The sequence below is a fragment of the Vanacampus margaritifer genome, chromosome 1 (assembly GCF_051991255.1).
Source record: "Vanacampus margaritifer isolate UIUO_Vmar chromosome 1, RoL_Vmar_1.0, whole genome shotgun sequence".
NCBI lineage: Eukaryota > Metazoa > Chordata > Actinopteri > Syngnathiformes > Syngnathidae > Vanacampus > Vanacampus margaritifer.
The window spans coordinates 53,351,437-53,370,068 of NC_135432.1; the positions used below are offsets into that span (position 1 = coordinate 53,351,437).

The 18,632-nt window shown below is 38.7% G+C and overlaps 1 protein-coding gene across 6 annotated transcripts in view; it reads right to left on the bottom strand.

Moving 5' to 3' along the window:
- Positions 1-18,632, bottom strand: part of ralgapa2 (Ral GTPase activating protein catalytic subunit alpha 2) — a 113,085-nt gene that overhangs the window by 91,239 nt on the left and 3,214 nt on the right. For all 6 annotated transcript variants that reach the window (XR_013288657.1, XM_077547096.1, XM_077547284.1 and 3 more), the window contains exons 2-3: positions 7,002-7,112; positions 6,687-6,736 (exon numbers count right to left, since the gene is read on the bottom strand). Coding sequence is in view for 5 of the 6 variants with exons in the window: in XM_077547096.1 (XP_077403222.1) it covers positions 6,687-6,736; positions 7,002-7,112 (161 nt within the window). In the remaining variant the exon portion in view is untranslated. The remainder of the gene's footprint in view (positions 1-6,686; positions 6,737-7,001; positions 7,113-18,632) is intronic.

Sequence of the window (18,632 nt, forward strand, 5' to 3'; positions counted from 1 at the left end):
TCCTGCATGGGATTATAGCAACTCTGTACAGGATCTGCGTTGGCCTCACTCAGTCTGCCTCCTTGGGATAGCAGGCATATTATCCTAGGCTGTAACACAGCAGGGTAGCATGGTTAAGCCTTCCCCAACGTGGATGTGTGTGCACACTTGCAGACACAATAACACCCCCTTTCTCTCGCTTGCAGAGCACCAGGAAAGGAGAGTGGGAACGAGATGGAGAAGCTCGCTCCGAAAGACTCCCCATGGAGCCGGACCGGTGGTCCTAACAATGAGGAATTTACTGGCTGATTCAAGGCGAAAGCAGACTCCTCTGTACTGAAGGTTGGTGGTGTTAATATAATCTGCAGCCAAACGCCAGCATAAAGATGGGAGCATTACTGTGCGGCATCCACAGCCTTAGCACATTTACATGATCCGTGCTTAGGTTTCTAGCTGCAGGACCCGAACATGGTGCAGAATACACTTCTCCCTGAGGTGGTCCATGAGGGCTTTTTGACAAACAGGGACTCTCAGAACTACTGCTCATTAACACGCCTTTGACTTTGAGATCAATCGTCTCAAAGGAAATAACAATGACAATACAAATTCAATTTTAAACCATTAAAAATGAAGGCATTTGATCAAAAGTCTTTTACAGGTAAGTTGGTGTGCAACCATCTAACCATGGGGTGGGCACACTCGGTCTGGAGCCCCGAAGGTTTTGGATGTTTCCCTTCTCCAACACAGTTGATATATGATCAGCTCATCAGCAGGCGCTGCGTAAGCCTGATAACAATCATGTTGATTGGAATCAGCTGTGTTGGAGCAGGGAAACATCCAAAACCTGCAGGGCTCCGGCGCTCGAGGACCGAGCGTGCCCCCAGATGGATGCACACTAATTAAGGAACTTACCTGTAAAAGATTTTTGAGTTTGCCCACTATTGATCTAACCCCAAAACAAAAACACCAGTTTAAGCATGCCAATTAGGAGATAAAATCACAAGTCAAGTGTATTCTTATTTTTAACCAGTAGGTGGTAGCAGCAGCCCACAATCAAACTCGTGCCGCTCGGGTCGCTACACTGTATGTCGAGTTGTGGTTCTGCTTGTGCAACAGACCACATCAACACAATGTTATCTGTATCATCATCATCATCATAATGACCCCCTATAAACAATGGGGTCATTGAGGCATCGAGGAGGAAAATAAAACAGAAGAAAGTCTGAAGGCCATTAAAAGCTCACTCGGATTCAGTTTAAAGAGTCAAAATACATGCGATCAATTAATGACTGTACAATTAAATAGACAATTTATTAAATACCGGTCATTCATGCAATATTTAATGTTCCACTCAATGCTTTGTTTCATGTGGGGTTGTGATGGGGGAATTTTTTTTTATAAAACTCCATTTTAAACCTCCATAAAAACAAACTGAACACACAACTGCTGGCTGGGGGAACACCTGAAAATATGGTGAAATAAGTGATGCTATTTAAAAAAAAAAAAAACTGTAGTTTTACTAATGTTGGTTAAAATATTCAGAGAAATCAGACATGCTTGGTTACAATTGAAATAGTATTAGTTAAATATGTATTTGAAAAGCCACAAAATTTTCCGAAGTATCTGCATTAGTAAAGAAAACTATTTGATGCTCTTTCAACTTCCAACTGTTTCTGATACAGTACAACCCTGTCACTGTAGCGTAACACTGCATTTGCTGTTAAAAATAACATCCATCTTACTGCAATGATGGTCAAATAGTAAAAAAAAATGCTGCTATAAATTTTAGAGCTGGAGATGGTTGTCTACAATTTTATGTGCAGGGGGAAAAAAAACCTGGCTCTGTGATAATTCAATATTAATGAAGAAACCGCCAACCAACAAAGAAGTGTGGACACGTGCATCGGCGTTGAAATGTACTTATTAAGTCACTGCAGCAGCGGCATAAGCACAGACACACAGTCAAAGTTTAGGGAAAAACAAAACACAAACACACAGCATGAAGAAACAAAATCCATGTGGGACAATGTCATTGCGGTCTGTGGCGCCGGGAGCTATACAATACAGACAGCTTCCAATACCAGTCGAGACCGAGCTTGGAGAATGGACAGCAAAGAAGTTGCTGTATCTGGTGAGTGTATTGGCTTGTTTACAGCTGTTGAAATAAGATTATAACAACAACAACAACATTATCACTGGTCAACAGATTGAGTAGCAATGTTCAAACGTATTTATTTTTCACTGTGAGGAGTATCAATGATGGGGTATAGCATCTTTCAGATGTAGCCCTTGAGTACAAAAGCTTTCCCACCCCAGTTAACTCATTCACTGCCACTGACGGCTATAAACGTCAAAAATTAATGTAACTATTTCTATTAGTTAAACATTTTTTCCCCACTTTTGTTAACAATACTGTAGTATGATAATATTTTTTTTATTGTACATTTAGAACAGATATAAAATTTGTGATTAATTGCGAGTTAACTAGTGAAGTCATGCGATTGATTATGATTAAACATTTTAATCACCTGACGCCCTGAATTTTGTAATAATCTTTTTTTCTTTTCTTTTTTTTAATTGATTTACTGCTATTGACGGCTATAAACTATTTCTATTAGTTTAACATGTTTTCCCCCTTTCGTTAATAAGACTATAAAAACCTAGATTTTTTTATTGTACATTTAGAACAGATCTAAAATTTGCGATTAATAGTGAGTTAACTAGTGAAGTCATGCGATTAATTACGATTAAAACATTTTAATCGCCTGACGCCCCGAATTTTTTATAATCTTTTTCAAAAATGAATTTATGGCAGTAAATGAGTTAAGGTGATACGGTTGACTGCTAATTTTAGCAACTACCGTTAGCTGCTGATTGGCTAGCCACTACAGGTAAAGTCATAATGGTAAAAGTTGTATTGACATTACAGTTAAAAGAAATAGAGATAGGCAAGAATCTAGATAGAACTATCTGTAAATTGCAGAATCTGAAAGAACTACTGTACTACTCTTTCCCACTCAATTGTTTTTGCAGTCATAAGACAAGCCTGAATCTCTGTCAGACAACTCTGGTCTCCAGGCTTGAGAGACTCCAGTATGTTTACACTCCCATATGCCTGTACATGACCTTATCTGCTGACTGCCTAAAAGCAGCTCAATCCCTGTGCCACTGTGTATGTAAGAAACTTGCACATACAAAAAAAAAAAAAAAAAAAAAGCTCAGTGAAGTTTGTGCATACTCATTTCCCTTGATTTTCTCTACAGGATACAACCTTACCATGACCCATCCACATTTGAGTCAGCACTCTGAATTTCCTCTGTCATCTTCTCTATGAATCTCCTTGTCTAGAATGAAGAGTTGACATGACTCCATGTCATATATTGCTATCGATCCGAAAACTGAGGTCACTGGCCGTAACTTGAAAAAACAAGAACATTTTTTTCTTTTTTCTTAAATTAAATCAAGCCTGACCACTTAAAAATAAAAAATAAAAAAATAAACTAAAAAAAAAAAATATATATATATATATAGTGGGTTTTTTTATGTTGCCAAAGTGGCCACCAAACAATACAGTGGAACCCGCTTATACGGACAAGGCCAGCCGGCGAATGGGGACAAAAAATATAAATATATGTGAATAACTGATGCCCCACAAAAAACTGTTTGTTTTTCTTACCCTAAAACTTTTAGAATAAGAGGAAATGAATGCCAATCAGTGTTACAAGGGGGTTAAACTCCACCCAAAAATACCAACAAGTAAATCAATCCATCCATCCATTATCTGAACCGCATATCCTCCTAGGCTGGTCACTGAGTCCAGGTGACCTGCTCAAGTACTGGTAAATTTTAGAGTCTTTAACTTCCTGTATATTATTTTTCTGTTTACATGTAGTGTCACAAAAAGCAAGCAAAAAAATCAACAGTAGGCCATTGATTAGATAACAGTCATTGAATGTGAACGAAATGTGCATTTCTAAAATTAAGATGGTCTCTCTTTTGTAATAAACAACCACAAGATAACCAGCATGAATCCTACAGATGTTCTACATTATTGCCCTGTATTTATTGTGATGAGTTCCTCTTTGTTTATTTCATTTATGGTTTGCAGTGCAGTGTGTTGGTCTGAGGTCATCCTATTTACACAGTGATTGCTATCTACTGTACCTACACACCCTTCGTGGAAACACAAGCCACATAAAGAGCCAAAGTGAAATGTATCTCTTGGTGGAATTGTGGCTATAGTTTCAGATTTGATGTCAAGTAACTGAAAATACCAAATTAGTCCAAACAACAATCAAAGTATAAGTGAACTGAATGACAGTTCTGGTTTGATTGTTTCCAACACACACACTACTAATACTGTAATGCAAAAAAAATCTAACACTGTATTGTCATAAACAGATTATTATCTGTTTGAAAAAGTGGCCACGCGACAAGATATGCTTTTATGGCAGTAAACAAAAATAAATCAAAGTAAGTAAAAGTGAATGGACAGTAGTGCCTGTGGGGGTCGGTTTGTTCCAGCACGTTTAACACAAAAAGCCTATCCCTCTTCTTGACACCCATCACACAACCAGGTCCATACATGGGTACAAGAAAAAAGGTCACATACTTTATAATGACAGCAAAGTAGTCTGCATCTCTGTGCAAAGCAAACACTAAGAGGATATAATCTATGGTGTCAACCAGATTTTAATACAAACGTCCAAGGGAGTGTAAAAGACAATTATTGTCCCCTTTAACTGTGGCAAGGTGACTATTATGTAATTCTAGCCTAAGTGCTCAGGGAAGGTCATACGAGACGTATGTGACTCAGCACTAGGGTTGGGTATCGATTCTAATTTCCTCAATCAATTCGATTTCGATTCATACAAGCTCATTTCGATTCAATTCCGATTTTTTTTCTCCCCTATACGATTCGATTTACTTTAGTTCAGTTCTATCTTCAATTGACAATATCAAGGACACGATTAAAGACTCCACAAACAATAAATTAGAAATAAAATTTTGCTGAGGGAGTAACTGATTAAATGTAAGAAAATACTTCATGTGAACAGTACATTTCAAGAAAACAGTAAGATACAACAACAAAATCACCTTTAAAATTCGATTTTCTTATGAATTAATGGGGAAAAGATATATTAAAAACGATTTGATATCTAGTATTCGATTTTTTAAACCCAGCCCTACTCAACACTACATGGTTGTATTTTATCAGGACCAACTTCACCCACTCACACTATTAGAGGACAAAGACTTTATTTCAATGCATAATTCTGTCTAATATGGCGTAAAGAACCTGTAGTCAACTTAGCAGATCTAAGGACAAAATTATGTTATACAGTGTTTGTAAAAAAAACATTCAATACTTGTCTTCAGAGTACATGAGTAAAAGCACGTCGCCACAGACAGGAGCTAAAAGGGGACAAGTGAGGGTTAAGCTGCATTCAATATTAGTTCTGTTTGAAAAATCTGCATACATATGCAGCAGGCAAGAATCAACGCTTTAGTTAGAGGTCAACTTGTGTGCGTGCGTACAGTCGGGGAGATTAGCTTTTTGTAGCAGTAAGAACATTGAAGGACAATTTGGGAAGTTGAGTTACTTGACAAGGTTTTCTAAAATTCGAGAAATGTCATTCAAATATGTAATAGTAATGCATTTGTTGTCCTAATTAAAATAAGATGAACAGCATACTCTATTCCCAAGCATTTTTTGTGGGGAAAAGTGTTTCTTCCTGCAATTTGGCACATTCTATTTAAGGAGAACAGAAAAAGAATAGAAGAATAATTTTTTTTTTCATGTACACACGTGTACATGAAATTTGACCTCTGAATTTGACCCCCACCCATCAGAGTGAACACACACTGTTAGTGGCACACACTGGAGCAGGGGGCTGCTTAAAGGGGATGTCAAATCAAAATAAAATGTTTTGACAATAATTATAGTTTATGCAGCCCACTAGTCTAAATACGGTTTTCTGGTTAATATTGTGTTAGTGGAATATGAGTTAAGCAGCAAAATCCAGCAGTTTTTTATCAATATCAGAAAACGTTTTTTTTGCCTTTTGCTATCGAGTGAAAATGACATCACAGTTTCACAGTTGCTCGTGATTTCAGTCGACAGCAAGTGGCAAAATGGACACTCCCTGAGATGGATAAAAAGGGTTGGATTTTGCTGCATAACTCATATTCTACAAGTGCAATATTAATCAGAACGTCATGTTTAGACTAATGAGGTCACTTATCACATATTATTGTCAAGAAATGTTTCATCTTTAACACTGAACCAAAAGCAAAGAGCATTCCTCAACATCTCCCAGAAGTGTCGGAAAGACAATACATACTGTACAATAATAATGTTTCAGTCCTCCAATTTGATATTCTGCCACCTTTATAGCCCTGCCTTGAGCAAATGTAACTAGAGAGCTAAGTCTTTGTATTGGACACTGGAGCTGTCTTTGTAGATGTTAATAGAAGGTGGAGGACTTTAACCTGCACATGCAACGTAAGACTGCTCAGTAAAATAGGGGGAAGGGACATCACACGCAGTTAAGCTGGAAAATGATTGAACGGAGTCTCCGTTCCTCTCTAAAGCCTCCGGTTGATTTGTTTCAACTGTTCCAGGTGAATTGAGATGCAACACTAACCCCAATATTGAGGCATCAGCATATTTTTAAAAGTACCAGTAATAGAAAACAGCAACTTACTTCAAAAATAAAGAGGATGGAGTCCAGCTCCTCCCTTTGAGACTTGATCCCTGAGAAAATCAAGTAAGGTGTTTCAACTTCAACATGCAATATAGGGGGGTTATTGCTGAGGAAATTCCTGTTAGCAGTGACAATCACCAAGTGTAACTATAACAATTTGCTATACTGGTGGGAGATACGGGGAACATTTATTATTTTTGTGACAAATAACAAGGAAATAATTACTTGCATTTGTGTGGTACATGAAGGTCAAGTTGAGAGTGCGAAATTCAGAAATATATTTAAAAAAAAAAAAAAAAAGAAGATTGAACCCACCTTTTTGTTTTAAGTTGCTTTCCAGTGTAATGAAATTTTCATAGAAGATAAAATAAATCTGTGAACCATTGATCTCGAAGAACAGCTTCAGCTCACTCTTGTCAATGATATCTGTAAAAGAGAAAGCAAATCCTAAATGCATTGTAGTATAGAACATACCGGTGCGGTACCAAGCGACAACACAACAATTGAACAATCGCAAAAAAATGAATAAATGCAGTCGGCAACTCACAACCACACACCAGGCATTTGATATGGGGTTTGTATATGATGTACTTGGGTGCCAACTAATTGATTATCGCTGGTTAATCATGCTGATAACAGAAATCCATTGTGACCTTCTGCTGTTACCACATGGCGAACCCTGTTTCGTATTGGACCATAATGTTGGTTTTTGAGCATTTCCTGAATGGTGATAAGCCTAAATGCTCAGAAAAATGACCATTGTTAGTCAGTGGTTGTTATGGATGGCAGAGAATAGTTCAAGTATATAATCACATCACGATCCCACATACACAAAGTGTAAATCACAGCTGGATCACAATGTATTTTCACACAAAAATGCAGTAAACCAAATTCAACTGCCTAGAAAAAAAAATTATGTCAGGGAAGCAGAGACATTGAGGGTTCAAAGTAAGAATCTTATTGGGTTTAGGAAGTGAGGGGCCTGATTCATATGCAACGTCATGTGTCAAGCAATGTCAGACCTTTCAGATTCACTGCTGTCTTTCTGCTTAAAGATCCCAAAACCGTCACTGAAGCGTGACACATGGAGGGAAAGACGACCACACTATCCTCGACACAAAGCGACAGTCTCACAGGGAAAAAATGGAGTGGAAATTCCAACAACTCCCAGTGGGTAAACAGCCGCCATATGTCAAAAACTGATGTATGAGCGAACCACGATTCAACAGGTATGGACTGAAAGCATGACAATGTATGGTAGTATATAATGCAACAACATGTATTTAAACACATAAAACCAACTGTTAAAAATAATGTCATAAACGTACAAGATGGAAGGTATTGGTCCTCTTCACAAACTCATGAAGTCATAAGAGCTGTATTTTAAAAGTTAGCCAAAAGCAGACAACGCCATGAATAAGTTGTAATAGTAGTAAGGCAATGAAGATGGTACGTTTAAAAGGCCGCGCATGGATGCTCAAATGACAATCCAGTTTTTGCTTCTGGCTGGCCGGATGAAGTTGCCAGTTGTGTAAGTGGAAACGTCCAGAGATTGCCAGACTTCTCGGGAAACATTTGTTGTAATTTCATATTTAAGTGTTTTTTGTTTTGTTTTTGACATGTTTTACCCACAGAGAATTCAAGTCTTAATGTTCTTATTGTTGAGCTGTATGTTTTTGCTGACTAAAGGTGCTACAGTACATTTACTTTGGTTTTATTTTTTAAAATGCCACAAAAAAAACCTCCCCCACTTGTGTCGTTCTTTGTTTTGCGATCATCAGGCTCACGCACATTTTGAACCAAAAAGTGGGCGCAAAATGTGCTAAAAAAAACCACCAGAAAACAAGCCTAAAATTACAACTCGGTCTTTTTTGGGTGGGAATTTGCATAGACATAATTTTTATGTTCAGATTCAGAACTATAAAATAAGTGCCAATGTTCATCCAATAAGTCTCTTTATCCTATTTTCGAAAGCTTTCTATCATTGGAACGCTTACTAAACACTGAAACAGACAGGCAGGGTAGAGAAACAACACAAAGGATCTGGCAAACTGAGTCCAAAAAATTGTATCTGTCTGTCAACTACTTCATTTCAAACTTGGCAATAATTTAAAAAATATATGCTGGTAATCAATAACAGATTTTGAAAAACTGGCCATACCTAAAGTTGTTCAAGGGGCATTTGTCAACTCTAAGCTCGTGATATGTTGTCTGAGTCTTACACAAACACAAACCCACAAAACTCCTCTGATGACACATGGGTGATGTGGAAGAGATATTTTCAAATTCAAAATAAAAGCCCAAATTTCAAAATAAAGCACACGACCCAAGTCAGAGAATGTGACATAGGCGCATGGACCGTATATTGTCCTGGACTGCTTCAATTCCAAAAGTATTTTTTATGGGTTGTCAACTCACATAAACTCTAAAACAAACATCCCACACCAATCCGCAGTGCAAAAGGTTATGACATTATTTTCCAACCTCTGACTAAATAAATTCTCACAAATATTATCCTGCTAAACGCAGAGGGTCTCACTGTGGGCAATTGTGACGCCTTAAAAGATTGAACTGCTGCTCACTATGAAACCGTGACATGGTGGTGAATAATTTCACAAAATGAAGCCATCTGGTAGGCAAAGAGGTATTATGCTAATCTTCTGATGAATAATTAGTGCATCTTTGTGTTGGTTTCCCGTGAACTGCCTTTGAACTGGTTATGCCAGACAAACGCTAGCAGTGTGCACACAGGGCTTGTTTGCAGAGAGGGTGAAGGTCATCTCCTGTAGTGTGCTGAAGCAGCCAATGATCTATTTACAGCCATCAAGCTACTACATCCACATTACAGTTAAAGCTTACTTAGCAAACACAATCAACTTTTTTTTAATACACGCCTTTCATGTTTGAACCACATTCAGCAATCTGAGAAGCTGTGTGTGAGACATTTATACCACCTGCATTATTGATATGCCATGCGCAAAACCACAAGCAAAGAGCCCCTGATATAAAAACCCTCATTAGCATTAGCCCCGTGCTTGCTGACAGTGCAGGTGCTCCACACTGATGCCAAAATGGAGATGAGGGGAGAGCAAAGGAATCCTTTTGTGGCAATTAATGTTAGAATCAGACACAGAGGACTGTTTTAAATAATCAAATCAGAGAGGTTGCTTGAGCTAGCTAATCACCTAGCACTATACCCCAACACTGATGGGAGAGATTTGATTGCAAGGTAGAATAACGGTGCTAATATCTGCCATGTGTTATTCTTATTAAACTAGGAACATCTTCTGATATTATTATTATTTACCTCCATATCATGTACACGTGCCTCGTGGTCATTGATTAATATTCTGGTTACACTTAAGCTCTACAAAGCACTCTCCTAACAAAATCTCTTTCATGGTAATCCATGGACTCTGATTTAACTTTGCAAGGGCCAATTAAGAAGTTGTGTATCATCTTCTGAACATTAACAATGAGTGAATTGTGAATGGCCAAATAGGAATGATTAGTGTGCCTGTCTGTATTTACAAAACTATTAAAAATGATGACAACAGGTTTGTGATGAAAATGCAATTTACTCCAATATCATAAATCTACTTGGCAGAAATCTGCACTAAATAAATCAGTGACGTACACAATTCTGAACATTGTTTGTGTTGCATACACTATCACTTCATTATAATACAACTGTCCTAAACACAGCATGAACGCTTCTCGACTCGCAGTCCTTCTAGCTGTGTAACAGATTGGGCCCTTTGAGTCTTCTTAAGGCACAGCGTGATACCCGGGAGGAAAGCGCAAGAACTGGCCAAGTCTGACCTTATCCCAGTCTGAGTTCATACATTCTGGAGTGGTTCATGTCGTTGACTAGCTCATAGCACAAATAAAATAAAATAAATTGTATATATATTTCTATATTTCTATATCTCTATTTCTATCTATCTATCTAGATCTCTCTATCTCTACCATCTCCACATCTATCTATCTATCTATATCTATATCTCTCTATATCTATGTCTCTCTCTCTAGATGGATAGATCGATAGATAATTCCGAGAAAGCACTGCATTTCAGTCCTTGCAGTCATGAACTGAAACAGGCCAACATTTCATAATCAGCAAAATGCACTTTGTACCAGTCAGATTCAATTCACACATGACACACTTAACCAAAATAGAGCGGACACGTCAGACTGTTGTATTGTGGTGAATGACATTAAAGTAAATTAACATCTGAACTTGATGGAAGATTGTCCCCTATTTACACCACAAGATTGAAAATAACAATCTAGCTAGAAGACAGTCATTGTCATGAGACCTGAGTTGTACTTTTTTTTTTTATGCCATAAATAACACAGGCAACCACAACCAATGGAGGGTTGGAGGGTGACATTGGGAAACTCATTGAAACTAGACAAACTGGTTTTTGATGTGCTTTGTAAAACAAACAGCCACTTTCTGACACAGAAAATTGGTCTATTCACCGTTAAAGGTTAGGTTGCTGTCCTTTAAAAGTGTCATATACAATACACCAACTATCTCATTATGACCCATTGCACATTATATTGATCTCCAAGAGCACACACTGTAGCAAATACTGTCTTTACGAACAAAAAAGTGTTCATTTTGGTTTGACGATACAATATTAACAATACGTTACAAGTTACATCAATACAAAATAATTTGTGGTTGTGTTTGGCAGAGAACTGCTCTGCAATGCACTGAAAGAAGGTCCTGATATTTTGGATTAATAAAGTATATGCGCAACCAACTTCTGCATTCTGGAAAAAGTGAAAGCACTTCCTTCCAGCACAGGTAAATGGCGGAAGCCTTTATCAGGGGATGGGAACAAAACACGCATGGGGTATATGTCACGGAGAAGGTGGGACTTCCGGAAAAAAAAACAAAAACATAATAATATTATATAATAATAATAATTTCAGGATACTGTTGCGTTATACACATGACAACAGATCAGATAGTCAACATTAATGAAAAAAGTGAAGACATTCAAGTAGCAGCACAGCATACTGTACAGCAAGCACTGCTGTGTCCATTTATGTCATCAGGCTTCCGTAAAGTTAATTCGTGTTTTTTGCTTCTTTTTTTTTTTTACCTCGCATAAGGAGACTCCACTTCAGTGGATCGCTGCCATACAAAGAGACAAAGATGTGGTGCAATGGCATGCCGCACGATACACGTCACCACACTTAATTAATATTCATGACGGTAGCGAGAGGGGTCAAACTCGGCGGGCCAGTCATGCTAGACGCATTTAAACACAGTCTACGAGCAAGACGTCTACTGAGCTAAATCTACTCATTCTGTCCATGGATGATGCCCCTGGTTCCAAATTCACTGGTATATACGTTGAAGAACATACTTCAGTTGAAGAGATGGTTTGAGTGTAGAGGGCTGAAAAAGACGGGAAAAAGAGCCGACCTGATCCAGAGGTAAAACAAAACATCGTGTGTAGCTATCGCAATTCTACTCAGAAATTCTTTGGCACAACCAACAACACTGGCTATATCTCAATTATTTTCAATTATTTTGTCCTTCCCGTTTATAAGGCTGCTTCTTTAATTCAGAAAAGGCCCTACAGATACATTTGCATACGTCACAGCATACCAAGATTTATATGAAAGGCAAAAAATAAAAAAAATTATTCAGGCAGTAAGCAAGACAGGTCCGAACAACAGTGACATATGAAGGTTCACTTCGCTGGCGTTAAACTGGTCTTTTGGACGTCCGCACAAGTTGATCCCCGTTCACATTTATCCCTCTGAATTTTGGGTTTCGGGAAACGAATAAAGAACACATCCTTCATATGTTGACGGTCGTAGTGTCTGGAGTCTTTTCTTTAAGTTCCATAACAGCAGTGTTTATCTGCATGTTTTTTTCCCCGCAGATACAAGAGAACAAAACAAGCAATACTAACCTGGCTTGTCTGCGAGCGCACCTCTATGTTGACCCCCTTCCTGTTCACGCTGCGGAAGTCACGTGGCCTTGCGGTCGAAAAATAGCGTTCGTGCAGTACCCCATTGTTTCCCCACACCATGTTAATACTTGGGCAAGCCACCCAAGTAAAATGGCCACCACCCAAGAAGTTTGCAAAAACATTTTATGAAAAATATAATAATAATAACTCTTTTACTGCCAAAGACTTAAATGATGTTCTGCAAAAACCTACGGAGGAGCGCCAAAGACGTTAAAAGACATTTTTTATTTTTTGAAACGAGTGCAGGGAAGCCTTGCGGAGCTGTGCTGAAAGTTTCAAGCAGGTCTAGTGAGCCTAATGACTATTTTTGGCCCCTCGAGGGCAGCGATGACTCTCTTTTGACAAGATCGGGTGGGCGTCAGCAGAAGACGTGAGGCGGCGCTAGAGTGTTGTGGGGACAATGGCTGAAGAAGCCATAATGGCGGTTGCAAGCAGCTCACGCTAGAGCCATTTTTTTCAAAGACGAAAAGCATCGACCAACGATAAAAAGCACATTGATGACGACGATGATCATCATCGATGATGATGATGATGGTGACTCCGTGGTTGGAAGCATTGACGCGGCAATAGAATACGTTAGGCGGAGCTAGATGGAGGAGGAAGCGGACAATGTTGCAAGCAGCTCACAGTTGGGAATTTTCAACGCTAAAGAGCACATTGATGACGACGATGATCATCATCGATGATGATGATGGTGACTCCGAGGTTGACGGCGAAGTTGGAAACGTTGACGCGGCGGCTATGACGACGTCATAAAGGTTCACGGGCTAGCGATGCTGACACCGGAAAACGCGGAGCACAAGCGAGCACGCTCAGGCGGACGTTCAATCGGACGACGAAGAGTGCCCCGAGTCCAATGCATATTCATCGGAGGAGTGGGTACAGTCTGCTACTTGCTATTTATTCCCCGGAAAAAAAGGCAGTCAAGAAAGTGTAACGTCTGCACGCGAAACGGACAATGAAAGTGAAAGTAATCTGTTGTGCGAATCCTGCTCCCTCTCCTTGCACGCAGGAGAGCGTTACAAAAAGAAAAACTGTATTTGAAACATCCACATAATTGTAAATAGTACCACAGTTGCACACATTTGTAAATAGTTTACGAAATTGTTTTGTCAAATTGTTACACTGTTGAATGGAAATAAACATATTTTGCAAACTAAAAACACTTTTTCATTGTTGGTGAAAGCGTTTTACAGAAGTAAAGCACTGTTTAGGTGTTTGTGGCATCATTCATGGACAAAAAGAAGTGTACAATTCACTAGAGTGCATGAAATAACATCGTTTCACAAAAAGCTCTTTTTCTCCGCTTTTTGTTTCAAAACAGAGAATTTCGGTGAAAGTAACCATTTTCTATTGTTGATTACTGAAGAACGGAATAAGGTAGAAACAAACTTTTTTTTTCTGATGAAAGATGAGAGTCCAATCTTTCATTTGGTAGGTCCAAACACAACATTTTCTGTGGACCTTGAAAGATCAGTCAAAATGCTTAAATCGGCTGGCACTGGCGACATCCCGTTTCTGAAAACGTCTGGCAGTCAAAGAGATAATAAAACAATTTTTTTTTAAACGTGTCGTGATCGGATATACCGCATGTAACGTTAGTTCGCCGTCACTTTGTGGCTCGTGATGCTAGGGGAGACGTAGTAACAGGACTGATACCCCCACTCCTGACACTACAAGATTACAGATTACAAGATTCAAGCGACACGATTTAATTTGAATATGAAAGTAGACTGAAGAGCAACCTTGGAAAACATTTCCTTGGGCTAAAAACTGTCATCTACAGACAAACGTGCAGCTGTTATCATCCGTGACACTATACACTTAATTATTTTCCATGGAGCCAGTTTTCATTGTAAACTGAAAAAGTCATTGGGGTACAAATGCATAGTGGTAGACAATGACAATGCGCCTCATGACATTTTTTTTCCTCACTCAATCCAATGCATTTAGAGGGCAAATACATAGATATATGTCTCCTTATCAGGAGTAGCAGTGTCGGGTTTTTTTTGTCTTTTTTGGGGATTTGTCTTTTTTGGGGATTTCATTGTTTATTCTCATTCTGTCATCATAAATCATACAGTATATTCCACAATACACACACTATAAAAATTAACAGTCATACTGATTGGTGACAGAATAGCACAGGCAGAAGCAGGGCTGCATGGCATTTTTCTTTTTCAACTCAAAAGCAACCGTGGGAGTCTTGAAGTTTGCTATATGAATCTAACTTATTATTATTATCAAAGAAAAGAAGGAATGCGTGAGAGAAAAAAAGAAAAGCACCCCATTTTCTAATTTCTTCATTCTCTTAAAGTGAGCGCTAGTGTGCTAATTGTGATATTTCTCTGATTTAACAAAAAAATACACATTTTTGGAGTGAAAAATCATCCATCCTCACCACAGAGTTCCACTCCCTTTAATTTTATTGCTAGTTACAAACGAAATCATGGAGGTAGAAGGTGCAAAATAACATTCATATAGCCAAGATAAATAGAAAATTTATTTAAGTAATTTCTCCAAAACTGTTAACAGAACAGTTAAGGGTGGAACTTAACAATACACCAGTGTTTCTAACCTCAGGGCCAATTTAGTACCAGTGCTTGGTATCGATCCTGATTCTAGTTTCATGATCATCAAGGTCAGTGTAGGGCATTAGATCATTTTCACATTTTACTATTAAGAGTGCCTTGTTAGTAAGCTGTTTACGTATTATTTAGATTCTACTTAGATAATACTGTCAGAAAAACTGACTTACTCGGCAATGCTGACCCTTAATTTGGCTGAAGTTGTTACGGCCCTCGACTAGTCGCTCTTGACCTCTTATCTTCATGTGGTGACAGCTGGTCACAAGATGGGCATCTCCTCCGAGCATCACCACTATTTTCCTAACATTCTCACTCACTCGCACAGTCCTCAGGAATATCCATTTGCGCAGCCCCTCTGATTCTTGGTTACTTGCAGTGAAGCAAGCAGTGGGAGCTTTGCAGGCCTGCTGTAATTAACAACCTCAGCCAAATCCAGCCAGGCATGACCAGCAAATTAACATGCAGCCGCTTTCGCACTCTGTCCCACAGATCTGCTCAGTGAGCAGAAAAACAATATGGAGCCACTCTGAAAATAGCTCTAACCCATTGCATTCTTATTTAAATAGTTTAACATAAAATTAAGTATGACTTTAACAAGATGTTTTTATTTTTATACTTGAAAAAAAAAACACCACAAAAGGAGATCAGTGATGGCCAAGCTGAAAAATACCAGGATGATGGGAAAGAGAATTTATTGCAACAAAGCGGTGACCATGAAAAAGTACTCTTTGTTCTGGTTCTCCGTTTTCAGTATAGAATGGCAAAATCAAGAAAAAGTCAACATCCGTAATAAAAGATTGCCTTCATAAAATCATGTCCAGTCATCATTTCCTCAAATCCAACAGCAATGAAATGTCTCATTGACACCAAGTTGAACCTTTTCAAAGCTCACAGTTTTTCTCTCCATATTGACAATTGCAGAGCTGGGCTAAACCGGTGTTACATCGGCCCTTCATTGACGGATGCCCACCTTTCGGCGAGTGCTTTTGCATTTTCGACGAGTGCTTTAAGACGCAAAGCCTCGTAAAAATGTACGTGCTGAGAGGACGTAAACCTGCTTCAGACGGTGCTCACTGCTCAGTCCGTGTATTTTCGAGGCTTCGCGTCATGAAGCACTTGCCGAAAATACGGAAGCACTCGGCGAAAGGTGGACATCCACCAATGACGGGCCAATGCAACGACAGTTTTGCCCAAACTATCATGCAGTAGGCCCCTGCCAAAAGGTCAAAAGGTCAAAAGGCTGTGTCAACGTGTCATGCTGGATCACACTATCATTGAAGCTCATACCAATAACATCACTCGCTCCACTTATTTTCACTTTGGTATCTATCTATATCTTCAAGTAGCACAGTTATCACGTCGATGCCTTTGTAACTTCCAGATTTGATTACTGCAAAATTAAAACCGCTCCTCTTCGGTCTCAAAGAAAAGCTGCTCTGTAAGCTACAACTGATCTAGATTTTAGCTGTCTACATAATCATAAACACCCCATCCGTCCAACGCAATGCACCTACCCTCGCAATAGTTACACTGGCTTTGAGTAAAATATGGTCCACTCCAGACTTCAGAAGACTGCTTCTGCTCATCATAACCTTGCTCCACTATACCTCTGACCTGACCTGACACCTACAGTATAGACCTATGTTACATTCAGATCGTCTTCACCATTCCCCTTGCCAATTTAACCACTCCTCTTGCCATCGATGGTATTCGTCTCTTCTCTGGTATCACCTCAAAAAGGTAAACAAAGACATCTGGCATCACACATGATCTCTGAGTTTTTGTGTGACTTTTGAGACATATTTTTTCTAGAAGACTTTAGTCTGTTTCTAATCTGTACCTTGACCTTTAGGGTGTTCATTTTGAGAGGTTTCCCACATTAAAGGTAATGACTTTCAATTCATGTGTATTTTTTTGTTACCGTTTTCCAGTCAAGGGAACTATGGGCAACGTTATGTTTAAAAAAATAGGGATAGACTGGATATTGGTGCCAATATTTGGCATTTTGACAAATATCGGCATTAGCCTTTTTAAAAAATAAAATAAAATATGACGGCCAATAAAAGCTCAATTTAACTGTGTTAACCTCAGGGAACTGTTTACTGGTATTTTAATTTTCAGTTACCTTCATAATAGATGCTTCTGACCCTGGACACCTAGAGTTATTGTTTGAAATTGGAACAAAGATTATGTCGAAAGTTTAACATTTAAGTTGTTTTGACATTTTGGAAAAAATGTATTTACTCTTACTGTAGAAAACAATAGGAATCTATGGTATTTACTTCTTTAATTTTTCACTTAACTTTTTAACTTTTCCTCAACTTTTTGTTAGAATTGTATAACAACGATGCCTATAAAAATAAATAAATAAATCAGAACACAAGATGTTGTAAATCTGAAAAGTTGTTCAACCAAAAGGCTTTAACAATCACACATTTTAAAGTTAAAAGTTGGAAATTGGATTTTGCATTTTTTATCCATCCATTTTCTTAAGCGCTTGTCCTCACAAGGGTCGCGGGGGTCGCTGGTGCCTATAGCAGCTGGTTTCGGGCAGTAGGCTGGGTACACCCTGAACTGGTTGCCAGCCAATCGCAGCGTTCTAAGTTTGACACATATTTTTGTCCATTGTACTTAAAATGAGTATCAGCTCCAAATATCAACTATTGGCCTCCTTGACTACAAATAATCGGTATCAGCCTTGAAAAACAACAACATATCAGTCTATTTTTAGTTAAAAACCTGCTGGCGTTACAAATTTTCCAGTCAGCAAACACACACAGTCCACGACAGCAAAATGAATTGTCTATTTTAATGAAAATATAACAACATAAGCAGTATTCCCATTAGTTCTCGTACCGCACACTAGAGCATCACTCAGCAGTGCTTCATGTCCACACAGGAACCAGCAGCACTGGGAGGAAATCCTTTGCTAAAAACATGGTGGACTCACTGATGGTTGGGTGGTACTGGTGGGGGTGGCAAGAACATGTAAGCTGCACTACTCAATTGTTACCACTGGACAAACAGACTAGCTTTATCTTTAACTGCACACACGGGAAAGAAAAACATGCAGTCAGACAGTCTTGTTTTGACCTCCACTTTGTGTTGCAATGCACATGACATTGAACTCAGGACCGGCGCAGTAAAATGGCACAGGAAACAACTGTTCCAGAATTTTTGTGCATTACAGGGGCATTTGACGTCACAGATTGCATGAGGGGGCAATAGTATATTTTAAATCAATACAACAGCAACAGCATGTCATTAAAAGTGTTTGCAAATGGGTTAGAACTGGGACAAGCCAAATAGATAGCAGATGCTCACTTATAGGCCTGGTTACTGTGAAACTTTCAACAATA